This window comes from Aspergillus pseudotamarii, assembly GCF_009193445.1.
Source record: "Aspergillus pseudotamarii strain CBS 117625 unplaced genomic scaffold BDV38scaffold_50, whole genome shotgun sequence".
Taxonomy (NCBI): domain Eukaryota; kingdom Fungi; phylum Ascomycota; class Eurotiomycetes; order Eurotiales; family Aspergillaceae; genus Aspergillus; species Aspergillus pseudotamarii.
Genome location: NW_022475064.1, coordinates 58,414 through 81,358, shown reverse-complemented (window position 1 = coordinate 81,358; position 22,945 = coordinate 58,414). Strand labels below are relative to the sequence as shown.

Genomic DNA, 22,945 nt, shown 5'->3' with positions numbered 1-22,945 from the left:
TCATCACGTAAAATGCGTTCAGATCTGCACCCTATTGGATACCAGTGTCCATCACTGGTTCCCGTGTCGTTCCATCTTCAGTAAGTCTCCAATAATCCTCTGCATTATTAGGGGGGAACGAAGGGTCCGGCATCCTCGAGGGTCAGACCTTTGAGCGACTTGCAGACGATCGGCGTTTTAGCTCGTTTATCCGTTGGAGATCGTCCCCAAAGGCGGTCTCAAAGCTTGGCCTTTTGACATCCGCCCGCAGTCGGAGGACACTATTTGGAGTCGACATACGACCCATCTCAAAAGCTAAATGGCAGCGTTCCCGGTCGAATGGATCAAAAAGGTGGTTCATTGGTCGACTCGCATGTTCACCTCGAGCCATGGATGCCTTTACCTTGCTGCGAGATCATCCCGAAAGCTTATCACAGTCTTGCAGCACGCTGTGTTTCAACAGGTATGCAGTGAAACCCCCTTCCTTCCGTCGATAACATAGTTGCGGGCGAGGTATGTCTCCTTGCGGGTGATAACAGGAACGGAAATGCGAAACGGTGCGGTGCGCATGGAATGGTGGGATCGTTTTGGCGGGGAACACATAAAAGATAAAACTTCAGAGACTGTCAACGTCAACTACTACATGGTTATTTTGCTGTCAGCATCTTGATTACCAAGATACCTTGGGACGGAAGTCACGGTCTGCAAAGGAGAGCTCACTTTTCATAGTCTTAATCAGTCCTGGTCAGGTATCACAGGGCTGGGGATGCAGACATCGCACGGCAAATCCCGAAGGAATGGGTTGCATTGTACGGAGTAGACACAATAGAAATGTTCGTTTTTGGCCAAAACAACTACCCTGTTGCCCCACAAATAGTTTTCTGCACGTTCAGGGATCCAGCATAACGGCCGGGTGGTTGAAAGGGCGACGGAAGTGGTTCTTGCAGGACACGAGCGGATCACCTGCTCCAAGGTTCAAGGGGAGGATAAGCTGTGACTTCCTCACATCACGAATGCACAACCACCCCATGTCGTTGAGTTTCTAGTAGACATAAAAGCGTTAAGCAAATCGCCAAATTGTATAGTACGTTGTGACCTCAGTGGGATTAAATTGTCACGAAACTTAAGAGCACGGAGGCTTCCAAGCTGCACGGCTTTTATTCAATCACTAAATCTAATTTTACAAGCAATGACAAATACAGCCATCAATCCGTGCGTTCGGCTGAGTTCCAAATTCTCAATAGTAATAGTAACACGTTGGCCGACAGCCCTTACAGCGCAACAGACTGGGCGATATACAAAGACACGGCTCGATGCGATCGACACCATCCCTACGGTTGTTTCGGGGTCGCTCGATGCGCTAATGAGTATGTTGAGAGACCTTGAAGACGCCCTGGGCCCATAAGGTTAGCGATTCCCTACGCGAACCATTCGAAGGTTGGGATCATCTTTACCTAGTAATGATGGCGGCGGGCGTAATGGCGCCTGGCGTAAGCCGACGAGGATGGAGTCGCACTAGAAGATGGAATCGCGCTCGAGCTAGGGGTAGGAGTAACACCGGCGCTGCTGGAAGCACCGCCAGTACTGCCACTACCAGCACCCAACTTGCCGACACCCGCGTTGGCCTTGACATATGAAGGCACCTTATCTGTGGTCATAGCCTTAGTATCGCCTTCGCCTGTAGGCCAGCCGGAGAGAACCGCTTCGTCATTGCCAGACAGTTCGCCGGAACTGGTCAGCTCATTAGCGATGCAAGGACGGCCTAGCGCAGAGGTGCAGGAAGACGCGTCCTCAACGGTCGCGGCAAAGGTGGAGCCTGGCTTATCTTCAGGGTTCATAGGGGTCTTGACGTTGGAGAAAACGTTGCCCTCAATAAGCACATTAGCCCCCTCACCGATGTCGAAGGCGTGACCGCTGTTGTTCTCCCAGAAGTTGTTGTATGCGTGCCAGTGGCTGTCGAACTCGATCTTAGGAGAACGGCCAGAGGTGTGGTGCACGTAGTTGTTAGCAAAAGTGATTTGGTCGCCCTTGCCATAGCCGAGGCTGCAGATAATTAGTGTCCATTGTGGTGGTCTAGCTTTAGGATTATAGCCACTTACACAGACCAGTAGTGGTGCCCATCGCATGAGGCAGACCACTTCGTCTGACCATCAAACTCACTGTTGGAAACAGTGACACTACCACCTATTGATTTGGTAAGCGTTTGTCGTTGAATGCTGCCGCCCACGATACATACTAGACTCGTAGCCGGTTACAAACATCTGGCGGCCAACCAGGGAGACCTTGACATGGTCGATCCAAATCTTGTCCGTGCCGTCCAGCGAAATAGCATCACCACCCCAGATGTACTGGGGATTCAGCTCAGTGATGTGAATGTTCTGGATGATGATGTTGCTGACACCGTTGACCAGCCTCAGACCCTTACCACGGATCACACCAGCGTCTCCAACACCGATGATGCTCTTGTCAGAGGCAACCTCCAAACCCTCAAGGCCAGCATTGTCGTATGTGCACTTCGTAGCTGGGTAGGAACCACACCAGTCAGAACCCTCGGTTTTGATTGCGTTCTGGCCAGCATCGCCGCAGGTGTTGGAATCCGGGATACAGCATTCGCAGTCGGTACAAGTATCCTCGGTACCGATGAAGTTGAACTCCTTATCGATCACGATCACTCGGGGGGTAGAGTCAGACAGCCATTCCTTGAGCTCATTTGTGTCCTTGGGTGCCGCAGGAGCGGCGTTACCACCACCGGTAGTCTCGCTAGCGAAGCCAAACGCAGTGCCGACCACACTTTGGGCTTGGACAGATGCACCCAGTAGAGCAGCTGCTGTCAAGAGAGGACGGAGAAGGACCATTTTCGCAGAGGTGTTATGGCCAACCGCAAACGGAGACTCAATACCAAATGACAAAAATCAACTGTACCAGCAGTTGTCGATATGAGGGATGGATTGAGATAAACGAAAAGAGAGTGTAGACTACCGATCTCTCTACGCATCCATGGATATCATTGTGGTTTTATATGCTGCCAGAGAAAGTTGCAATGGTAGAATGACGACTACTCTCATATCGCCGAGAATATTCCTCCACCAATTGTGCTGAAATACAGCATCATTCACCCACAAAGCGGAGTCTGTTAGAGATTGATGAAACGGGCGGCATGGTGAAACTGAACCGGTTGGTAGGCTAGGAGAAGGCTTCCTTGTACCGCAGTTTTCCCGGTCGATCACTTATGCTGTGTTCCTGTCGGCGGCACGTCCTGATGTTGAAAGGTTCGTTTGTATGTAGATTCGGAAATCCAGTTATTAACTGAGTGCAGATAGCAACCGAGGTCAAAAAGCATGCAAAGGGCAGATTAAACCAAGCGACAGTACCAGACATCAGCGGTAACATGGTTGTTGTCTTGAGTCAGGGACTGCCAATGATTTCCACATAGGGATTTTGTTGGTGGAGAAAAGTGGGAAGATCGTCAGGGCGAGTAGTTAAGATAGCAGTTGGTCCGCCCGTACTGGACCCCAATCAGTCAGCGGCAGGATAGTACATACGCCTGATCTCTTTGCACGATTCCTTTTGCTTTGAGGCCGTCCGTATACACATAGATATCCATTTCATGGCAGGAAGGGTGGCTATGCATTGCCGATCTTCAACCGTCTGAGATTCACCCCACTGCCTAAGTCCCGGAACAATCAATCCCTCACGATCCTGGGAGTACACGACGAGTATGGTATATTACTATGGATGGATTGGCAGCGATCATAATTACCTCTACAGCTGTGCTTTGCAAGTTAAGCCACCAACCAACGGAGGCTATCGCGAAAACGGGATGGAGTATTCACTCAACGGGAGTAATGTGGGAAGTTGTTCTTTACTTGGGATATATAATTCTGGCCTTGGCTAAACGTCGGTAGAAATTGCTATGGGAAGTACCTAACCAACGAGTCCCAATTCCCCAACGAACGGTATGAGGTGGATATAAGATGGATAGCGACGGGATCCCATGCCGATCTCTCAATATAGGTGACCTCAATATGAATTGCCCAGCATCTTGAGGTAAAGATCACCCGAGGAGGGAATTTCGTGGAAGGTTCTAAAGGATGAGGCCATTTCCCAGGAGTCCTGATCATTCTTACCCAAGGCTCGAGGTCTTTTAAACGGCGCATATCCTTGTCGCTGCACTATTTCACGTGGGAGATATGTGTCTTCATCGGGTAATGAGTGATAAATAATATAGTGTTGGTGTCTTAAATACATAATATAAGGCTAATCTCTGGTCACAGCATAGGCAACGGTGGAAGGATATAGAGAAAAACTTGGCTGGAAGCGATCATTGATACGACTAGTCATTCTAGATTATGGCTAAGGGAACAAAGGGCAAGACGAAAGATTAGGATAAGACATAATACGTGACTAAGATATGCAGTGAGGCCTCACTACTCCTACTCAAAGTTTCTTTTTAGAGCGATTAACGGTCGGTACATACTAACAAGGGTACCAGGGTCCTCCACCTAAAATGTAACCCTGAAGATCTCCACTGTCCCCACTAGGTAAAATAATCTATCCCGACCTCGCATGGCATTCAGGCCCCGTCAAAAAGCTTGTCGTGGCATTTGGTGTGACTCAAATAACTTGTTACATGTAAAAGGAATTTTTGCTCATAGCAGTTTAGTACAGTATATGCAACCTCATCTGAGAAGTCGCAAGTACAGGTGTACCGCTGAAGGGTGGTATGGATCCTGCCGCGCCTTGCAGTCTGTCGCGCGGGCTCACTGCGAATCAATTACCATATCACCTACAAAGGTTTGTCGGCCGTGTACCTTGGTCTCAGTCCAGAAGGTAACGGCAATCTCTGGGTAGTCAAACCACCAGGGACCTTGCAAGGTACATGATGTGCATATGCTCCAAGGTACTCATACGCGGTGTATAATACGCTGAGCGAAGGACAATACTCTTTCAGCTCAACATTCGCCCTTTCTCGCGACTAACATGTCTTCTTTCGATGCTCACAATGTTGATCTTGACACAGTCAGCCAGGCGGACGTGCTCTGCTATCTGGCGCTGTCCGAAAACGACTACAACGGCCACCTGGGGGCCCGCATATCTTCTATATTCGTTATCTTCATCACATCAACCTTTTTCACCTTGTTCCCCGTGATTGCCAAACGAGCTCCCGGGTTGAAGATCCCCTACCACGTTTACCTCTTCGCCCGATACTTTGGCACAGGCGTCATAGTGGCTACAGCTTTCATTCACCTGCTGGATCCCGCATACAGCAGCATCGGCCCGAACTCCTGTATCGGGGTGTCCGGACACTGGGGAGACTACTCCTGGTGTGCCGCTATAGTCCTTGCCTCCGTCGTGACCATATTTCTCCTGGACCTGGGCGCCGAAGTATATGTAGAGTACAAATACGGTGTCCAACGAAACGACGACGCAACAGAAGCCTTCATCACACACGCTTGCGCGTCGGATTCAGACAGTACATCCCAAGCCGTGGAGACGGGCACGCCCACCCGCAAAAACACCGACATTCACACGGAGGTGGCCTCGGTACGTTCCGAGCGGGCATTCCGACAAGAAATTGCAGCTTTTCTGATTCTCGAATTCGGTATCATATTCCATTCCGTCATAATTGGTCTGAACCTAGGCGTGACGGGCGAAGAGTTCACGACCCTGTACCCCGTGTTGGTCTTTCATCAAGCCTTTGAAGGCCTGGGAATTGGGGCACGTATGTCAGCACTCCATTTTGGGTCCCGTCTGTGGTTGCCGTGGGTGCTGTGTCTTTTGTATGGACTAACGACGCCCATTTCCATCGCTGTTGGACTTGGGGTGCGGACGTCGTATAACCCGGGATCCAAGACGGCGATGATCGTCCAAGGTGTGCTGGATGCGATTTCCGCGGGGATTTTGATCTATAGTGGACTGGTGGAATTATTGGCGAGGGACTTTTTGTTTGATCCCGACCGGACAAAGAGAAGATCGCATTTGTTTGTCATGGTGGGATGCATGTTGTTGGGAGCGGGGATCATGGCATTACTTGGGAAGTGGGCATGAGAGAAACAAAAAAAAAGAAAAAAAAAAAAAGAGATGATCGGTAAAGGCGAGCTGAAGGAAAAGGCGACGATCATTGAGGACAACAAATAAGGCAGACTCGTCAAGTGGGGTCATAGGGAGTGTACGCCACGAATTCCTATTTCTACACAATCTTGTTCTTCAAATACGACCAGTTGTACGTATGTATTGGTAATATAACACGATGACTGCCTAATTTGAATGCAGATGTACAGTTCATGCATGATGGCCGTGCGTATATTAAGCCTTCACCACCGCTTTTCCCTCCCTCTCCTCCTCCCTCTACGTCTAGGAATTATGGCTTCAGCTTGGCCCCCGGTCATGGATCACAGTCGTTTTTATCACATACCTTTTCCTACACTCAGTTGAGTTCACGATCGACAATATCATAAAGTATATACATCTCCTATGTCACCATGGGCAAACACAACCCCCCAGCCCAGCAAAGGGCCCCGACCCTCAACGAAACCCTAGACTTCATCGAACAAACCTACAAAGAATCGAAGTTAATCATCGTCGGCTGTCTGGCATCTTGGACACTCTGTCGGCTGAATTTTCGCTTTGTCTGGCTACTCATCATCCTAGCTTTCTGCCGCACGCAATACCAAGTATCCATCCGACGAATCGAGCGCGCCATCCGAGACGAACTCCGTCGATACCACTCACAAAAGATTTTACAGCGCGGTGAAAGCGTAGAATGGGTAAACGAAGTCCTGGGACGAGGATGGCATCTCTACCAACGTCAGATCTGTAAACAGATCGTTCAATACGTCAACGCCGGACTGGCCCTACGCAGCGAAGAATCGTCCCCTCAGAAACTGGTCATCCATTCGCTGGCTGTCGTGGAACAGCCGCTGCGATTTACAAGAGTGACGACCTATTCCAAGCCTCAGTCACGCAATTTGATCATTGAAGGACACTTTCGCATCGATCTCCGTCCACCGGACGACCACAGAATGCATCTACTGAACCTTGTACACAGCGATGAACCACTCATTGATTTGGCCATCGTGCATGAAAAGCCAGACCGCAAGAACCATGACCTCGTAGTGCATGTGAGACAGGTTACAGGAACGGGGATCGTACGGTTAGAAATCGACCTTGAGAGTATGGAGCCACATATCCTACAGCCGCAGATTGAACTGCAGGATCATCCACATATCGACTGTACGATCAAGACAGTGAGTCAGCATCATTTTCCCTTTCATTTTGCGCATCACATCGACTGGCGGAGGGCGGTGGAGAAGCAAATTCGCGAGGGGCTGGGATGGGCCTTCCACCGACCTTTACCGCTTCCGTTTCACTTTTTCGGCGAGAAATTCTTGGTCAAGATGATGACGTGGTGGTGGCAGCTGAGTCGGGCCGTTCATGATTAGTTCGTTGGTAATGAATAATGAATTACTATTAGTTATTGATATCCTCCATGGGGAAAAAGTTGAACAGAACAGTAAGAGTGTCATTGGTTCCGTTGGTACCGAGAAAGCCGAGTCCAAGTGGGCCATCGCCTCGTAGGGCTGATGGTTGGGGGATGAGAAAAAAGTGCTGCCTAGAGGAAACACGTCTATTGCTCCCCGTCGTATTGCAAATTACACCTGTAATATCCAACGCAAGGGGGAAATACAATCATCCATGCCGAAAATCCCTGCCAGAACGGTATGTCCCTCGAGTGCTTTCCAGTGATTGACGGAGTTTTTTCTAGTGGAGTGACAGGAGACCTCCCATGCGTTCCGAAATTCCAACTTTCAACCCTTGGTTCTGTCCAAGGGGTAAAAAGCCAATTTTAGAAACGATACAAAGGCGTTTCAATAATTAGCCAATAATAGAACAATGCTTCTTGATTTAATGCTTCAAACAAGGGGGTTGTATCGCACGGTATTGAGTAATGGACAATGGATTCATGTATGTATGGATGTATTTATATACAGTACAATGCAGAGCACATGACATACCTGACATACCCCCCCGGGTCCCCGTCTAATTGCCGGATCAGGGAAGTGGATCTCTCGGACAGATCCTTCGTCTGAAGATACCGAGTCAGGTCTATCAGTCCGAGTTCATTCGTCCCTTGTAGGGCAAGCCAGTGTTAAGATATAGGGCTATTGTCAAGTGACTAGGAAACTCAGTATTGAACACAATCTGGGATAGCTAACCATATTATATCAGCAATGCTGTTTGGCTGGTTTGCCCATATTTATTCAATTTCTATGTATTAAGGATGAACACTAAGTTACATGATGAATCCATCAATTTTTTAATTCTGATTTACCAAAGGAACTCGATCCGGCAACAGCGCATCTTCCAATTCATATAAAGTATTACTACACAGCCTTGTCCCTAGAAATCTCGTACAAGCCCTTTCACAATGAGTCCACGACTAGAAGAATGCACGCCCATCAAGTTCGAAAGATCACAGATTAGAATAGGAGGCCATGGTTACATTCTCGCAAAGCTCATTCCAGAGAAAGTTGACCGTGTTCTCGGGGAAAGGCGGGCAGTATTTTATGCTAGCAGAGCAGAGGATGAAATGGAAGCTGTGGTCAAACTTCGTTTTCAGTAAGCCCTCCTAGCTTCGTCGACGTGTACCGTACCCCCATTGATCTATGTTTTGAAATACACTAACACTTTGACTTTCAGGTTGCAATCGATGTGGCTGGATGAACCTAGATCGTACGCCGACCACATAGAGTGGGGAAAGAGGATATTTCAAGAGGAGATTCACGCGCTTCAGCTCTTAGAGCCACTTCGCGGAACGCCGACCCTCTATGACCATGGTGTGCTGCAGCAGACTGACCGGCATGATTACCCTGGGGGGGGGCTATTAACGCTATTGCGATGTCAAAAATGCCCGGAAAGCCTGCCACCGAGTATGGAGATCTAAGTGATGTGGAAGGTGAGTACCTCAAGAGCGAGGTAGTTCAAATTCTTGAGTAAGTCAAGGATCTCAATACCCACTATCTATATAGTTGCTAAGGTGATAAATCTTGCTATATAGAGACATCCGTCTCCTTGGCTGGGAAATGGACGATGGTATACCTGACAATATTATCTACGACCGTCTCACAAAAACTGTGTACGAGTTTGCCGCTCCCAGGGTCTCCAACATTGCGCTGACTCCACTATAGTTCAATTACGTGTGTTGCTTATGGAACAGATACAGAGCCCACCGAATCTAGGCCTATAACTGAAAGAGATGGCCTCGTCCGTATTCTTGGGCAGAACTTGTGGTGGATGTAATTCTGCGCCATCATTCTGAAAGACGCAAAATAACATCATAGTCTGCTAGGTGGGCGCATTGCGATTCTTGGGTGGATTTCATCTTCGGACAGGGTAATGCATAAAATATTAATTGAACTTCGTCACCAATGGGATACCTTCAAGATGCATTCTATGACTACTGTTTCCCTAATTAGAAACCCCAGAGCTTCCTAAGATCGGCCGCTCGATCTGAAGTCTTCCAGCCTGTTTCATTCTCAATTCGAGCCAAATGCTTGAGCAAAAGTATCTTCTCTGTAGCATATGCTTCCTCCAGATTGGACCGAATATGATGAGAGAGTATATTTCGTCTTATGATACTAAGTATTGATGACGGGGAAGAAGGCACTTGATCGTCTAAAGAGCCTAGACAAGCCGAAAAGGATGAAGACTTGCTGGCGAATACTGCTCCTGCAATATAAAGTGGTTGAAGCTGATTGACCCTGTTCGCACTAAATGAATCAGCCGAAGTTCCAAAATATCTCTCTATTATTCCTTCGGAATAGTGAGTGGAAAAGGGTATCCTTTGAAACCTACTGGGACCGGTTTGACATAGATATACCACAGAGTTTCCTCGCATGGCAAACAGTATCAACCTTAAATCTGGTTAGCTTGGACACTTCAACTGATTCCTTATAGCTTATATAAGGTCCAAATATAAGGTATGTCAAGTGACAAGGAGTACCTCCAGCATCCTTAACGGGGGAAGACGAAATCTCCGATTCGGGAATAAGGCCGGTCTGTAAGAGTAACATGGACCCGGTATGGTAAAAGGTATTGCCGCAAACTAGGAAGGTTCCGAATAGAGCTATACAAGCAGGAAGCAAGCAACTTACTAGCCGAGGCACCTGTGTATATCGCAGCCGGGAGCACCCTGGGAGGAGGACAAGAGTCCCTCAGTAATGGGCACACCTCCTGAGGGCGGAGCCGATACCATTTCTGGAGCTCCCCCCACAATCTAGAGACCGACACGGCAAATGTAGACTTAACCTTTCTTGTGCTAAATCCAGGTGCAGTTAACATATTGACAATCTGAGCAAATATAAAGATGGCGAAATTACACTCATCATCCAACCAGATGTCAGTTGGGATCAGTGTCGTCTTACTGCTGATAAAAGCAGCCCATACATCTACCAAAGTAATTAGTCATTGTTATGAACTGGGCCTCTATAAGCTGTACCAATTCGGGAAAATGTCCAGAAACAGGATTTCACAATTCCCTGGCTCGAGCCATTCCACTTCTTTGCTAGAAGAAGGTCAGCACACCGCTGTAAAAGTAATAAGCATATATATCAACACGAGACAGGCGTATGGCAGCACCAGCAGACCTCCAAATGCCGCCGCCACTCATGGACATCGGACGCCATCATTTCGTAAACACACAACAGGGTACAGGTTGCGAGAACCGATGCGTCCGCTTTTGTGGGGTCTTGCCGACGAAGGAGTTGTATAGTATATTGATATAGCTCTAAGGTGACTGGCCGCTATACTTTCTCGGCGTGGTCTAGCTGGCGGGAGGCGAGAGACATAGCAGCTGCTACAAAAACCGTGGGCTTCATCATCGAATGCAGGGATCGCATCGTGCAATGCACATTGGGGTCGGTTGTCTCACACCATATTCCAGTCTCTTGCATAAATGAAGGAATCAAAACCAGCTTTTTCTATGCAAGTTACAGGCAAAAATGGCTCGGGCAGCGGGGACTCGTCCCGAGAAACCGCCAGTCCAAGCGAGAACGGGGGAATATACGCCCCAGTCTCATACGTAGCTATGCCATGCGGCAGATAGTGATAGACATCTGATGGTGGGGAGAATGCATGTTCAAGGAACACGGCCTAGCGTGATTGCGCAAATTGTGTGTTGGGCTGACATGGCAGACTACTGATGACCATCAAATCAAAGATGTATAGCAGAAGCGTCAAGACAATGATAATCCAGAAAAGAAATGAGATTGACACTTTCTTTACAGTGTCAATATTAATTAGAGTAGCCTTGAAGTATGTCCGCCGAACCAAGATTTCTCTTTATATGCCTAAAGTTCAAAGACAGAGGGGGGCCAGGCGAGAAAGGCATCCCTTGATGGTCGATCAATCCTTTGCTCAATTTCTTGCATTACTATAATAAATATCGACATTTCTATAAGTAAACCCACAGATTAAGCTGAGTAATATCTCATTGCATTTCTCATTGCCAAGCGAAGGACTACTTGAATCTTGAAGATCGAGATGGTGCCTGTCTTTGAAAGGTATATGTCAACGGACACTGATTATGCATAGGATTGAAGATATCGAGCGTGAATGAACTTGCGAGGTAGGAGAAAATCAATTAAAACTATGGTGCAAGAGCATATTCTATTCAGTTAAGTCGTTCCAGCACATATATTCCCACCTAATTAATATCCTCTGCCCCAGAAAAACAACACCATTTAGAACCGTGTTTCTTGCCCTTGTGTTTCTTGTGGTTCTGATTGTCGCTGCTCTGACCCATATTATTAATGCTCACCATCCTATCGCCCATGTGACTCTGATTTGCATTATATCGAAGTGTTGTATTGCAGGCTATGTTATTCTGAGGTGGAATATTCTGATTAATAGCACGATATCTCACTGTATTCTGGCAGTTGAGACCGAGGTTCGTGCCATCATGATGAATGCCATGGTGACTTTCGGCATTCCGAACCATCGGGTGCTTATCCAGGCTGTAGTGCTGTATAAAATCTGGAGTTAGCCCATCGAGGCTTATTTTATCTGGAACCGTGACATTCTGGTTAGCAATACGCGAGCTGATTTCATCGATATCGATATCTTCGATGCTTATTCCATCTGAACCCATGCAACTCTGGTGCGTAATGTGCTGGCTCATGCCATTTTGGCTTGTACAATCTTGGTGCTCAACACCTAGGCCCACGCTATCCTGATTCCTGGCATTATGATGTATGTTAGGATCTTGTTTCAACAATTCGTTGATTTCGAACCATTTCTCCTCCGAAACGTGAACTGCCTTCTCTCGCAGGTCTTTATTACAGGAATCGTCCTCCCTGAGACGATTGATTGTATTTCGAACCCACTGGTAACAATCTGACGGGCTTTCTCCAGGATCCTCTTGAAGGATCTTTAGCAAACGGTCCATACTTCCTACCTTCCCAACTGCAAACTTTTCAATAGACTCATCTTCAGATAGATTTGCCAATCGCTCGCGGATTGGATGAGCTGGGTTTTTGTAGCGAGCATCGTTCGGTACAGGAAGGCCTTCATCCAGCTTTGTTTCGATCCCACAGCAAGGATGAAAGCGCCTTACGCCTTGTAGTCTGGAGCTGACTTCGATGAGGAAAGTCCAGTGAACTCTATATAGGACGTGTGATAGTTAGCATATGATGGGAAGTTCGAGATGGGCAACTGTGCAGTTGGCTTAGGTCCTTACTCTGTTGGCATATGATAAATACCTATGAACAGCAAGTGCACATCCGAAGCGTCCATTGTACCTTGGGGTCTTATAATATCTGTCTTATATCTCTGGGGCTGGGTTTTGCAACAATAATAAATGGTCAGCTTTAGGGGAATAAAAAGATGTAATCAAGACTTTGCTGGTGATGAAGATCCACCGTTAATTATTGCCGAAGACACCTACTTATATAATTTAGAAAGAAAGGAAAAGCATCCCCTTGCCTTAAATGAGAATATCTCATTTACCGTGTCGGCCTTTTTGTGGTACTCTTGTGATATCTTTATTACTACCGACCCCTGGTTATATACGTCTTTTATTCGTCTTCACAAAATCATAATGGCCGATCTCATTTAGGTGTCATGCTGTCCAAAGGGATAAATATTTCTCCAGACAGAAAGGAGGGCCTAACAAGGAAACCTGCATTGATAGTGATTTTGACGCATATAATCAGTCTCGGAGTATGAATGCGTGCTGCCGATTTACACAAAGGTATCATTTCTCGGATTTAGGAGACAATGGTTCTTTAGCAGAGAAAGATATCACTCTTTCCTATTGCATGTATAACTAAAGGGTGCTTTATCTGAGATGAGGGAGTTTCGCGATTTTTGTTACAGCCTTCAAATCTCATTGTCATTCGTTTCAAAGGAAGCCGAACATGTCATTTTTATCCTTGAGACCGATATAAATGCAAACCGAAGACTGCTTATTTCCTAGGAAGCGTTTCATCTCAGCAAGTAGTGTCCAGGATGATGTTCAGTATATTTTTATAAGAGAAGGATAGGGTAAACTCTCGGTTGGGTGAGTGAAACTTCACATAATCTAGGTAGGTACTTCATACGTGGTGATATAGGAAAGGAGAGGGATTAAAGCACGCACAGCCGCTGTCAATGCTATGATTCCTCATATATTAGCCCCTGATCCTGGCTTACTAGTATCTAGGAGTAATTCATTCCTAGTGTGTAGTAAGTACTAATGTATTGACAGATAACTCATTATTAACAGCCTTTGCGCATAAGCTTGTCACGCATGGTCACTTCTAGTTTGGTCATTGTTCCGTTCTAGAGGAAACCATCACTATGATTGATTTTCGGGCGAATATCACTTGTTGATATTATGTGGTGTAGAAGAGTATCGTTAATGTCGCAGCTCTGCCAAGTGTTGTCGTCCGGCACGAATCCCGTTCCAACGAAAACATGGGGGATGTTATCACTCGCCTTGAGTAATTTGGGGAAGGCAGGCTCTCCTCGCTTTGTACAGTTGGTGGGGAAAAATCATGAATGTAATTAGGACGCCGCCAATTCAATACTCGGCTATTTAGATTGCTTATAATGGAATTCGATCACGCACTCCTTCATGTTAAATATCCGCATGCTATCCTCAGTAGGGTCTCTTTGCGTGTGTGAGATTATTAATGGAGTATAGAAGTGCCTGGCGCCCCTTTTCTTCTCTCAATAAGAGAGATAATACTTCAAGCGAACTAAACGGGACTCATACTCCGAGAGCAGTCCATGTGGCAGAATTTGGAAGCAATGGGAGGTTGAGGATTCTTCCTCGTCGCTTTGTTTGATGTAGTGATGCTGCACCAAGGATTCCCAGTCCTTGTATGGCATAAATTCTCAAAGCGTCCATTTCTGTATTGTCCATATTGCCAGTATCCTATCCACGGTATACATGGCTTAAAAGGTCTCGATTGGCAAACCGTGTCTCTTTAGCTTATCTTACAACTGATGATATTGGAGTAGAAGTAGAGGGGTTTCGGTCATATCCGCTCCGCGAGTAGTTCTGGCTGAAGGCACTTCGACCCAACAGTAGGAGGCTGCTCAACTGCAACATCTTGATGGTCAAGATACATTCATATATCCATCTGCTAGGTCACAATGATAATGCTCTAACACTCCAATGACACATGTCACCTATAGCTAAGCTTACTTATACTCAGAAGCTAGTCGAGAGGCATATATGGCATGAGAGGGATTTCTACGGTTGCGGTAGATCTTTCTGACTATGAGTCGGTAAGTGCGAGTAACACTGTGGGTGTGGTTTGAACGAGGGTTCAAAAACGAGAATATTCCTTTTATATAGGTGCATTTTTTGTCCCACACCTGGGTATTCACTACGTATTCACCGAGCAACCACTCATTAACCACGTATTCATTGACCTACTCGAAGCAACCCCTTCTGACCCGTAGAGACTTTTTAGGATGTACAGAATCAGACTTGTAGTTTTCTTTTTAAAGGTCATGATCTGACTCGCGCGGTGGGAAGAGCAGAGTTATTCAGCTTCAACAATCCTACAACGCCAATAGATTCTTAATAGCTAACATGTCAGTCAACTCGCTCGACCCCGCCAGCGACAATTATCATCGAGCGCGGCAATGATTTGTTCCTGGTCTCTTCTAAGGCTTTGTCTACAGCTTCCCCTATATTATTCGCCATGTTCGGCCATCACTTCAAGGAGAGTGGCTCGATGGCCAATGGGTCGAAAGAGCTGGTAGCTATACCTCTGGGTAAGGATGACCCCGAAGCATTCCTCACATTTTGCAACATAATACATTTTCTACTTGATGAAAAACCGGAGTACCCTAGTCCCAACCTTCTGGAAAAGGTCGCCGTTCTTGTCGACAGATACATGTGCAAAAAGGCCGTTATCTCTTATATCAAAGTATACATATCCAACAGTATAATAAGTAGTTTACATAAAGTCACCCATATCTCCTATCGCTAAGTCTCTGCTGTCTACTTAGATTTAAGAACGCAGCTCTACCACCAACTATTGCTAACCATAACTTATCAATTTTCCTACAAGCACATAAAGTCAATTACCCATCTAGTATGTCTTATATTCGGTAAGCCATCAACGAGGACACGGACATTTATTTAACATTATTGGGGATGCTCAAGTAGTCTATAACCTCTTATATGGAGTAATTTGTTTATCTTTGAAAACCCACCAGTGTGCAGTGTGCGAACGGGGGTCGTGGATACCACAAGTATTCAATATCCTGCACAGCAAAACATAGTAAAGCAGATCTGCCAACGCAGTAGCAAACAGAGGTTTAGTTACTGCCAACCTTGTCTCCTTATAACCAGTGAATTCTATTTATATTCCCCCGAGAGTGGCTTAGCTTCTAAGTTCATTCACACAGTTCATCTCTTCCAGAACAAAGGACATATCGCCTATATAATCTCGCTCTCTCCCCTACCTCCCGCTTCAACCTTCTATGGCTACACCGAAGCTTTCACAGCGACCATCAAAAATGGAATCATCCAGGCTAGAGGCTCTGCCTGCAGAGATGAAATATGCCATCTTATGCGCTCTCCCAGATCTTGCCTCTTTTAATGCGTTGGTTCACGCTTCTACCACCTTCCATATGGTGTACCTATCGCGGCGAAAAGAGCTGCTATCGAACGTCTTGAAGAGATATCTCCAGTTACCTGTTCTAATCGAAGCAGTTGCTGCTTTGATTGCCTTGCGTGATTTGGAAGAAAGACGCAAAAAGCCCAAAGGTTGTATCACGGCAATTGAAGACTTTCTGTACAAATATATCCCATTACGCTCCAATTTAAATCCTAACCTAAGATTTATGTCGAAGTATCATAAACAGGGGTTGAATGTTTATGACGTATTTGCGACTTTCACAGAGAACGACCTAATCGAAATGGCTCGACTTCATACAATGGTGGAGTATATTTCGGAAGATATGGTCTGTTATTTTCTCAAAGCCATACCAGGTACCCAAGAACAAGAGCGAAGTATTACCATCTCCCCGTCAGAATCATATCGAATACAGCGCGCCATCTATCGACTGGAAATATTCCGACACTTGTGCGAACAGACATATGTCGACGGGGAAGAACCGTCGTATATCCCCCCAAGTGGAGGGGAAATTCGGTCGTATCTGCTTTCCGTATTGAGCCCATGGGAGATGGAGGAGACCAAGTGTTTCCAGGAGTATATCTTCCACCACTATGAAGTGCTGCCTGGAGCATCCTATTCCGCAGATAATTGGGAACTTTTCCCCGAGGAAGATGATCCAGCGAACCATATATATGAACACGGTAATAGCCTTCTACTCTTTTATTGATCCGTATACGGTTTATTAACTTAGATAACAACCAGATATTCATGACAGCTTTAGGGAGACATTCATGCTTTTTGGGGTAGGGTACCTCTATCGCTGGATCCGCGTATCAAGAATATCTTGTCCAGAGGAACGACTGGCCCAGCAGATAGCCATGACCCGTGGTCAATTGGGCTACGCGGACTGTCCCTTTCATGATGCTTTCGAAGAAGATCCTGAATTTGATTGCTACATAGATTATGGCGATGGAGGCATAAGCGGCAGGATCATCTTGTCGGATGAGGATTGGAATATGCCAAACCTGGCGTGGAAGTGGCGCTTAGAGCCGGGTACGCGAGACGATTACAGATATGCCTTTGCAGCATCCTGGAATCATACAATACGCACGTGGGGATATGTATTCTGGGACAGACATCGGTTTGAGGAATGGGATATTGACCTGCAGACTCTGAAAGAGCAGTTCAAGGGCATTTGGAATTCCCCGCGCAATTGGGCAGCTTGGGAGGGGTAATTTAAACCTGATCCATTCAGCTACCAATCTTGAAAACCCATGTTGACATCAGGACTAAGGCAGCCAGTTTTATCGCTGTTATTTCCACTCTAAATTAGTAGGAATCTGTATTTCTCCTCCGTTGCGGAGAACTCTACATACAGCTAGGACTGCGAAGTCCTCTGGCGTCCGTAGACGTAGTCCGAGCTTCCATCGTCCATGGTTCATATCCTGGATAACCGTGAAGAAAAAGCTGACTTCACGCACATTGATGATTTAGCCAGCTTCCTGGCCAAACCACGGATCATCCGGAAGTCTCGGAGAACATGGAGCTGAATTTCATTAGTGACCATATCAGCTATAACGAGATTGCGGCCCTATTGGAGAAATGCGCCCGCAGGAAGGTGGAGAAAAGTATAATGCCAATGGAGGTTATGGATCATGTTTGGAAGCACAAGGAAGATATCCCGGAGGACCTGAAAGGAAAGAGAGCAGTTCCGGATGACTTCTGGATCTTGGTGAAAGGGATGCAAGGATCAGGCAGACTCTGGGGGCCACCGGGGCAAATACATAATGACTTGTTCCGCAATGTGAAGATGATGACTTTTGAGCGGTATTTTGAGAATATTTGTGGCTCTCAATAGTTTGTCAGCTTTTGGCATTCTGTCCGAAAGAATGTACGTGTAGTCAAGCTGGGGATGTTGTGGACTGTAAGTTCAGGTTGCTCCGCAAGTTTACCCCGGCGCTATCCTGTTTCCGACACGGGGATCGCCCCATTCGGAGAGGAATCTGGAGTACTTTCAGTATAACAGAACATCTTGTCCTTAGGGAAAAGCCATGCTGAGTAACCGTTCGGTCTCCTGTTTCTCCGGAAGGGATGTAGCATGGTTCAATCTGCGGGGGGATTATATTGTGCAGATGAGATGATTTCCCCCGCTTGTGGGGGTATATAACTACCGTGCATATCTCTGCAGAGTATATGCCATCCAGTTTCCATTAAACCTTTCTGGCCCCAATTTCGCAGACAATCAAAGTCCAATGCAGCGTTACGTTTCTTTAGCCGTGTCGCTGTCTTTGCTTTCCGGGGCTAATGCTCTGGTACGCCCTGATGGTGTGGTACGTTTTAGCTTTGCTTCGGGGCTAGCAGTAGTAACTGATGCGATACATAGGGGAGACTACCCGCGTTGGGTTGGAACACCTGGAATGCTTTTGGATGTGACATCGATGCTTCCAAGATCCTGACTGCTGCAGAAGAAACAATAAACCTGGGTTTAAAGGATGCGGGTTATGAGTACATCAACAGTGGGTCAACCGAAACTTGTCATATGCATGCTAACACCTGCAGTCGATGATTGCTGGTCCGTCAAGAGTGGCCGGGATCCCAATACCAAACGTATCGTTCCGGACTCGGCCAAGTTTCCGGATGGAATCTCAGGCGTCGCTTCTAAAATTCACGACTTGGGTCTGAAGGTCGGCATTTATAGTAGTAAGTTCACTGCATACTACGATCAGATTGGAATGAGACTAAGAAGACAGGTGCCGGTACGGAAACCTGCGCTGGCTATCCGGCTAGTCTGGGATATGAGAAAATAGACGCTGAGAGCTTTGCCGAATGGGGCATTGACTGTACGGAAGTTTGCCACTGATCCAGCCATCAAAAAACTAACTCAAGTGATAAGATCTGAAATACGATAACTGCGGTGTACCTACTAACTGGACCGACACCTATACCCACTGTGTGCCAGACAACACTAATGGCTCCAAGTTCCCTAACGGCACTTGTCCGGATATATCCAATCCAGCACCAACGGAATACGACTGGAGCAGTTCGAATACTGCTCAAAGGTACGAAACTATGCGCGATGCATTACTGAGTGTCAATCGGACCATTCTCTATTCGTTGTGTGACTGGGGCCAGGCGGATGTGAACCAATGGGGTAATGCGACAGGGAACTCTTGGAGGACAACGGGTGATATTACGCGTAGGTCGAAACTACCTGTGGCCTCGGAAGAGCATGTCTGACTCGAACAGCCGACTGGAGCCGGATTGTCGAGATCGCCAACGAGAATTCGTTCCTCATGAACTATGCCGATTTCTGGGGATATCCAGATCCTGACATGTTGGAAGTTGGCAACGGAAACCTGACTCTCGAAGAGAATAGAGCCCACTTTGCTCTCTGGGCCGCAATGAAATCGCCTCTTATCATTGGTACTCCTGTACGTTTTCATAGCTCGGTCAAAGAGGTCTGGCTAACGGAAGTAGCTTGATTCGATCAAAGAGGAGCACCTTGCCATTCTGAAAAACAAGCCCTTGCTGTCGTTCCATCAAGATCCGGTAGTTGGTCGCCCAGCATATCCTTATAAATGGGGATACAACCCAGACTGGACATTTGATCCAGCGCATCCAGCGGAATATTGGTCCGGGCCATCGTCGACTCTCGGCGGAACTCTGGTTTTGATGTTCAACTCAGAAGACAGCGCCACAAGCCGGACTGCTGTGTGGGCCGAGATCCCTGAACTGAGGGACTCCGCTGAGAAGGGCAGCGGGTATCTGGTAACTGACATTTGGACGGGTGAAGATCTGGGTTGTGTGAAGGACCAATATCGCGTGGAGTTGCAGAGTCATGATATTGCTGCTCTGGTGGTGGGAGAATCCTGCTGATCGCGGGTGAAGCGGTTCTCGCAAGCCACGGCTAGATGTATACAATGTGCTGGTTGTGATGAGCCCAAGGATTGCAGGGTCTACTCCAAATATTGGGCCAAGAACTTCTAAGCAAGGTAAAGGAGTAGTGAAAGGAAGATCCTGGACATGACAAATCATAGAGGCAGTCTATGCATAGTACGTACCTTTATGGCTGTGCCTATGTAGATACGACTGAAATGTACTGAAGAAAGGTTACACTAAAGAATGACTAAGGACTAAAAAAAAATAAGGAGCTCGCTCACATCAGTAGTTTGCTCCTGAGTATTGGTTACCTTTGTCGAAATAGACCTTCAAATCTCAGCCGATCCCTCGCTCTTTGCCGTTTTTTCGAAGCAGGTAAGACGGTCTTGGGAAACCATAATCTCAGTACAGCCTAGATACCTTCTATCTATATAAGAGACCAAACCGATCGCATCCGCAGGTGGATCTATACCTTCGGAGAAAGCCGAGCTTGGAAAATCGTATTCCATATGAAAAGCATATGATAAGGATACTCATATACAGGACAAGATGAAAGAGCAAGGCGCAATCAATGTGTATAATACAGGAAAGTATAAAAAGGCACAAGTAGTTTTCAGTAAGAGGGGGAGAAAACGACAGCATCCCTAAGTATGATAAAAAGAAAACATGTGACTGGGTCACGCACCCGAATAGGATGGTAAGTGACCCATGAAACTCTCTAGTGCTCAGAGGATGATAGATGCTTCTGTTGGGCTTAAAAAAATCATTAGGACGCTTATCAACAACCCGAGTACATAGGCTATGTCATACAGATCGGGCACGCTCATATCAAGTTGCAAGAAAAGCCAGTACACAGAAAATGTGAGAGAATGCTACCACGCTGAATGCCTGCACCAGGGTATAGACTCATTAAAACATTGTCCCATATTCCATCACATGGTCGCGGGATCAAAATAGTTGAAGAAGATTTCATAACTCGATCACCGCCACAAATCACCTCTGCTCTCACGCCTCCAACCCCCACTACTCTTAGGACGCCCATCATCCACTGGAACAGCCAGGAACCCGCCGAAGCCATTGCCGACCAGCACACTCTTCCGTGCATCGCCACCCCAGGAACGGCTTAATTGAGCATCGTGGAAACTTACCGGCCGTGTCGTACTATCCCGGCGGCCTCTTGTTGAAGGTGGTTCATAGGGAGTGAAGTTCCACTCCAACTCGTCCAAGCCCTTGCTGTACACGTTCAGCGGCTGTGCGAGAATGCCTCCCCCAAATTGGGGTCCACTCTCACCACCACCGAACAAGCGGGGCGGAGGGGCAAGCAATAATGCCTCTGGAAATCCTGCATCACGAACATAGAGGTCTCGAAGAGCAGGAAGAGCGTTGGACATCAAGGATGAAATTAGGTAAGAGTAGTACGAGCTTGCCACCGGCGGCATGCCGTAAGAGCCGGCTGGAGAGTATATCTCGTAATGTAACAATTCGAGTGACCGAGAGGTGAGCGGTGGCACCTTTTCCGGAGGGAACGATCGTGAGACTTCCTGGATTACCGATAGCGCACGGAGCTCTGGTGCGTCCGAGAGAATGTGGTGTAGAGCCGATGGGTGAACTTGGGTAGCTGACAGCGTCAATGATTGCAAAGAGGCTCGGTTTTCAGGCAAGGAGAAAAATGCGGCAAGCCCGCTTGCTGTGACATTTGGAGTATCTCGAAGGGTAAGTCGCTCAACGGCCGGGAACGGGGGGAAGTTTTGGGAGTGTGCGAAGGCGGAATCATCCAGCCAAGGAAGCTCTTCCAATGTTAAGTCACGAAGCCTGGGAAATGCGCCCAGGCCGAACCGGAGAATATGAGGCTCAACTTGTAGGCCTGATAATTCGAGTATTTCAAGATTTCCCCAAAGATGTGTGCCAGGCAACTGCGAAAAGGTACCCTCCGACCCATGGCGGTAACTCATCCGACGAAGATCTGGGCAACGAGCCATGATTTCCTGCTTCAGAGCGAGGCACGCGGGGTCGTCACTGAAGAAGCCAGCAGGCAAATCCACGTAGCGGAGATTGGGCAACACAGAAACAGTTCGTGCAATCTCCGATTTGCTCGCCTCGCGAGTCATATACGGCATGCGCAACGAGCGGACCATACTCCCTAGGCCATGTGAGTGTCGAACGGTTCGCATGAAGAGCGATAGGCGAGCTTGGGGGGCATCTTCGGGGTCGCCATTCTTGTCGAAGAAGGAGCGGCGTTTTCGTTTAGCTGACAACTGAACCTCGAGTTCACAGTAGTGGACGGCGTCGATGCGGACATTGGAGTAACTAGTGAGTGAGATGGGAGATCAGCGAGGGTACAAGGGAAAAATAACTCAGAAGATGCAAAGCCTACAGCAGGGCGTCCGCGTCAATGGACCACCGCTTGCACACCAAAGCGCAGTGCGCGAGGTCGCGCATGTCACAAAGCATACAGCCATCCTCGGTCATGGATTCCTCTGACGTATCATAGCTGTTATCTTCGGTGTGGGGACAAACGAAGGAGAAAATGCGGATTAAAACACGTCGCGGTAACCTCTTGGTGTAATCTGTGCCCATGATGGGCAACGGAGGAACAACCTCGTGGTTAGTGCGGAGATGCTCATAGCTGACCGCATTCCCCGCACGGCTATGACTTTTCGAACGCTTGCGAAGACGGCTTAGAAATCCCATGATGAGATCGTGAACGACAAATGCATTGATGAAACACGAAATGTTCGAATTAAAACGAGAACGAAGGGAGTCGGGTCAGGGGAGGTGGTTTGCAGTCAGAGAAATATTACGATGGCAAGAATAAGGCTAAGCGAAAGAGAAGGAGGAAGATGCGTGAGAAATGAACGGAGAAGCAGGTTGCAAAGTGGGGAAAGGGAACCTCCACCAGATTTATTTATTTAATCTGGGAAAGGAGATGACTTAAATCAGCATCGGGAAGTGCCGTCGAATTATCTTTT

General features: G+C 47.3%; 9 protein-coding genes across 9 annotated transcripts; 5 read left to right on the top strand and 4 right to left on the bottom strand.

Moving 5' to 3' along the window:
* Window positions 1–1,170: 1,170 nt before the first annotated feature.
* On the bottom strand, window positions 1,171–2,930 carry BDV38DRAFT_295185 (polysaccharide lyase family 1 protein). Its single transcript, XM_032062659.1, has 3 exons — window positions 2,216–2,930; window positions 2,079–2,163; window positions 1,171–2,022 (listed from the first exon to the last, which is right to left on the bottom strand). Exons 1-3 carry the CDS (start codon window positions 2,832–2,834, stop codon window positions 1,434–1,436), a joined length of 1,293 nt encoding a protein of 430 aa, XP_031910806.1. The 5' UTR covers window positions 2,835–2,930; the 3' UTR covers window positions 1,171–1,433.
* A 1,663-nt stretch (window positions 2,931–4,593) lies between these two features.
* Window positions 4,594–6,051, top strand: zrfA (high-affinity Zn(2+) transporter ZRT1). The gene has a single exon (XM_032051682.1). It carries the CDS (start codon window positions 4,960–4,962, stop codon window positions 6,025–6,027), a length of 1,068 nt encoding a protein of 355 aa, XP_031910805.1. The 5' UTR covers window positions 4,594–4,959; the 3' UTR covers window positions 6,028–6,051.
* Window positions 6,052–6,301: 250 nt separating this feature from the next.
* Window positions 6,302–8,028, top strand: BDV38DRAFT_154452 (uncharacterized protein). The gene has a single exon (XM_032051681.1). It carries the CDS (start codon window positions 6,462–6,464, stop codon window positions 7,419–7,421), a length of 960 nt encoding a protein of 319 aa, XP_031910804.1. The 5' UTR covers window positions 6,302–6,461; the 3' UTR covers window positions 7,422–8,028.
* Window positions 8,029–8,886: 858 nt separating this feature from the next.
* BDV38DRAFT_285517 (uncharacterized protein) lies at window positions 8,887–9,279 on the top strand (the record flags this gene model as incomplete). Its single annotated transcript, XM_032060501.1, has 3 exons — window positions 8,887–8,972; window positions 9,038–9,115; window positions 9,168–9,279. 3 exons carry the CDS (start codon window positions 8,887–8,889, stop codon window positions 9,277–9,279), a joined length of 276 nt encoding a protein of 91 aa, XP_031910803.1.
* Window positions 9,280–9,761: 482 nt separating this feature from the next.
* On the bottom strand, window positions 9,762–10,097 carry BDV38DRAFT_254118 (uncharacterized protein). The gene has a single exon (XM_032055296.1). The coding sequence runs from the start codon at window positions 10,050–10,052 to the stop codon at window positions 9,831–9,833; it is 222 nt and encodes a 73-aa protein (XP_031910802.1). The 5' UTR covers window positions 10,053–10,097; the 3' UTR covers window positions 9,762–9,830.
* A 1,586-nt stretch (window positions 10,098–11,683) lies between these two features.
* On the bottom strand, window positions 11,684–12,771 carry BDV38DRAFT_285516 (uncharacterized protein; the record flags this gene model as incomplete). The annotated part of the gene is made up of 2 exons (XM_032060500.1): window positions 11,684–12,638; window positions 12,716–12,771. The coding sequence occupies 2 exons, from the start codon at window positions 12,769–12,771 to the stop codon at window positions 11,684–11,686; spliced, it is 1,011 nt and encodes a 336-aa protein (XP_031910801.1).
* A 3,225-nt stretch (window positions 12,772–15,996) lies between these two features.
* On the top strand, window positions 15,997–17,955 carry BDV38DRAFT_285515 (uncharacterized protein; the record flags this gene model as incomplete). Its single annotated transcript, XM_032060499.1, has 3 exons — window positions 15,997–16,798; window positions 16,860–17,328; window positions 17,592–17,955. 3 exons carry the CDS (start codon window positions 15,997–15,999, stop codon window positions 17,953–17,955), a joined length of 1,635 nt encoding a protein of 544 aa, XP_031910800.1.
* A 314-nt stretch (window positions 17,956–18,269) lies between these two features.
* On the top strand, window positions 18,270–19,973 carry BDV38DRAFT_295181 (glycoside hydrolase family 27 protein; the record flags this gene model as incomplete). The annotated part of the gene is made up of 7 exons (XM_032062658.1): window positions 18,270–18,427; window positions 18,481–18,613; window positions 18,657–18,797; window positions 18,848–18,937; window positions 18,991–19,293; window positions 19,344–19,528; window positions 19,575–19,973. Exons 1-7 carry the CDS (start codon window positions 18,350–18,352, stop codon window positions 19,971–19,973), a joined length of 1,329 nt encoding a protein of 442 aa, XP_031910799.1. The 5' UTR covers window positions 18,270–18,349.
* Window positions 19,974–20,533: 560 nt separating this feature from the next.
* BDV38DRAFT_254115 (F-box domain protein) lies at window positions 20,534–22,867 on the bottom strand. Its single transcript, XM_032055295.1, has 2 exons — window positions 22,351–22,867; window positions 20,534–22,283 (listed from the first exon to the last, which is right to left on the bottom strand). The coding sequence occupies exons 1-2, from the start codon at window positions 22,665–22,667 to the stop codon at window positions 20,957–20,959; spliced, it is 1,644 nt and encodes a 547-aa protein (XP_031910798.1). The 5' UTR covers window positions 22,668–22,867; the 3' UTR covers window positions 20,534–20,956.
* Between the last annotated feature and the right edge of the window lie 78 nt (window positions 22,868–22,945).

Bases quoted from the DNA above. Each gene is read 5' to 3' on its own strand.
- BDV38DRAFT_254118 (XM_032055296.1), bottom strand. From the start codon at position 10,052: ATGTTACTCTTACAGACCGGCCTTATTCCCGAATCGGAGATTTCGTCT.
- BDV38DRAFT_154452 (XM_032051681.1), top strand. From the start codon at position 6,462: ATGGGCAAACACAACCCCCCAGCCCAGCAAAGGGCCCCGACCCTCAAC.
- BDV38DRAFT_254115 (XM_032055295.1), bottom strand. From the start codon at position 22,667: ATGGGATTTCTAAGCCGTCTTCGCAAGCGTTCGAAAAGTCATAGCCGT. The intron at 22,284-22,350 runs GTAGGCTTTGCA...CTCACTCACTAG, and splicing joins ATTGACGCGGACGCCCTGCT to TTACTCCAATGTCCGCATCG.
- BDV38DRAFT_295185 (XM_032062659.1), bottom strand. From the start codon at position 2,834: ATGGTCCTTCTCCGTCCTCTCTTGACAGCAGCTGCTCTACTGGGTGCA. The intron at 2,164-2,215 runs GTATGTATCGTG...CCAAATCAATAG, and splicing joins TGTAACCGGCTACGAGTCTA to GTGGTAGTGTCACTGTTTCC. The intron at 2,023-2,078 runs GTAAGTGGCTAT...AATTATCTGCAG, and splicing joins GGGCACCACTACTGGTCTGT to CCTCGGCTATGGCAAGGGCG.
- zrfA (XM_032051682.1), top strand. From the start codon at position 4,960: ATGTCTTCTTTCGATGCTCACAATGTTGATCTTGACACAGTCAGCCAG.